Here is a 2,265-nt window from a genome sequence, read left to right on the forward strand (position 1 = left end):
CGCCGCGCTGCGCGGGCGCTGATGTGCCTGTGGGGGCCGCGCCATGGCCGCCCTGTACCAGAGCGCAGACCCGTCCGCCTCAGCCTCGCCCAACAAGCTGCTGGCGCTGAAGGACGTGCGGCAGGTGAAGGAGGAGACCACCCTGGACGAGAAGCTGTTCCTGTTGGCCTGTGACAAAGGTAGGGCCCGGAGGGAGCTCGGGCTGTGCGGAGGAACGCGCGGGGTGTTGGCCGCGCTCGCCGGGACAGGAGTGTGGGGATAGCGGCGCTGCGAAACTGAGGCTTATCCAGACCTCTCGGAACGAGCGAGGCTGTGGTTTGCACCCAGGGTGGTGCACGGGAAGAGATTTTTCCTTTCTGAAACGCGATACCTCCTTTAAGCCTTGGAGTAGAAACGTGGTGTTAAATCAGACCGATTTTAAGGTGCCTGAGGTGTTGGGCTCCGAGCCGGGCGTTTCTCAGGGCTCTGTGTCGCTGGAGTCTGTCCTGACCTCCAGACCAAGCCACAGCTTTCCCTCGGACTATAAACACAGCTCCAGGGAGCCAAACGAACGTGTGAGCAAAAATGTAACCCCCCAATTGTTTATATAACAGCTGGTTCAGTATTCTTGCAGGCTCTCTGTGTCTTTTACACACTCTACGTAGAATTCTCTAAGTATTCTGCATTAAGGTCTGTCTTGGTCATGGTCTTCTGTGTGCTAAATAATTTGTTACCCTAGAGACAGACATAAGTCCAAACTCTTACCTTCGGCAAGAGGAATCAATTGAACAAAAAAAAAACAACCCTAAACAGGACAGCCTGATGTGTGTATTCTCATTAGGAAATTGCAGCTTATGGAGTTAGTTTCACTTGCTCATCAAATTTGCTAAATTTCATAACATTGTAGCATCATGTCACACCTGGGTTGATGAGATGGACAGGAAACTTGGAGTGACACAAAGTAGACTAATGTAGCTCCTGCTCAGATCTGTTTGCAGCAATGTCGAGAGCACCTCTCTGAGCCTGCAGCTGTGCTGGACAGAGGAGCTGCCTTCCATGTCACTGAGCTTGGTGCTTCCTCTGTATGTCAGTTTTGACAATTCCCCATGCTTTTGTGTGTGTTTTTAGAACTGGAGCTACAACAATAGACTAAAGTACATGTCTAATGCTTTCCTGAAAAGAGGTCTGAAATATCTTTACTTTCCTGCCTGATGAGACAATGCTCATCTACCTTGACTTGTCTGATATACTCAGTGTCGGTTTTTGGCTTTGGAATGTTGTGTCGTTTGGTGGTATTTGGTACTTAAAATGTTCACATGCTTTTATTGCTTTTTTTGTAATGCAAAGTGATTTTTATACATTACTTGCACAGGTGACTATTACATGGTTAAGAAGCTCCTGGAGGAAAACAGCTCAGGTGAAATGAACATCAATTGTGTGGATGTGCTTGGACGAAATGCTGTTACCATAACAATTGAAAATGAAAACTTGGACATACTACAGCTGCTTTTGGATTATGGCTGCCAGGTATACAGCATGGTATTGAAAATTTTCAGTGTAGTCATGTCTCTTCTCTGTGAATCTGTCACAATTTGGAAGGAAATACAATCTGCCATTGTAGGCAGTTCAGTTCTTTTTTCATTAAACTGGAAAATGTGTGAAAGTGTTTTCTTCTCACAAATTTACTCTTCTAGTGGGATTTTATTGCCATGGCAAATGCATGATTACAATTCTCTACAATACTAACAAGTCTGAAATTTATTTTAAATGTTATTCCTGTTGGAGGTATAATGCATACTTTATCTTCAAGCAAATTAAACAGCATATGGTCAGAGTGAATCATATTAAAAAGTATAAAATGCAGAGACCCTTTTGGCTGTGGAACATATTAACTTTTAAGATGGTGGACCAGTTAGAAAAATGCACTTTGTAGCAGTTGATTTTAAGTTAATTCTTAAACATTAATTTCTGCAGTGCTTTCCTGTGAAACTTGATCTATGCTTGATGGCAGGGCAGTTTCCCATGAGCAATACTTTCTTAACTGTATGCAGCATCTCTGCTGCTGCTGGGAGACTTGAAGCTATGATGGCTTAAGTGTGGTAAGACAGGGAGAAGTAGTATCTTTTGTTACACTGATATTGAAGGTGAAAAAACCAAACTTTCTCTTCCCTGGATCTTCTTTTCAGTGGCAATAATAAAAGCTGTGTCTTTTCATTTTATTTTTGTTTAAAGTAAAAATTTGAATTTTCTGAAGTGAATTAAAAAGTATTTTATCAACTGTAGGGA

The 2,265-nt window shown here is 43.3% G+C and overlaps 1 protein-coding gene across 1 annotated transcript in view; it reads left to right on the forward strand.

Moving 5' to 3' along the window:
- Positions 1–3: 3 nt before the first annotated feature.
- The window catches only part of TRPC1 (transient receptor potential cation channel, subfamily C, member 1), a 20,759-nt gene continuing 18,497 nt past the window's right edge, over positions 4–2,265 (forward strand). The window contains exons 1-2 of the mRNA XM_009079198.1: positions 4–179; positions 1,352–1,506. Of these exons, the coding sequence (XP_009077446.1) occupies positions 44–179; positions 1,352–1,506 (291 nt within the window). The 5' untranslated portion in view covers positions 4–43. The remainder of the gene's footprint in view (positions 180–1,351; positions 1,507–2,265) is intronic.

The sequence above is a fragment of the Acanthisitta chloris genome, unplaced genomic scaffold (assembly GCF_000695815.1).
Source record: "Acanthisitta chloris isolate BGI_N310 unplaced genomic scaffold, ASM69581v1 scaffold28437, whole genome shotgun sequence".
Classification (NCBI taxonomy): Eukaryota; Metazoa; Chordata; class Aves; order Passeriformes; family Acanthisittidae; genus Acanthisitta; species Acanthisitta chloris.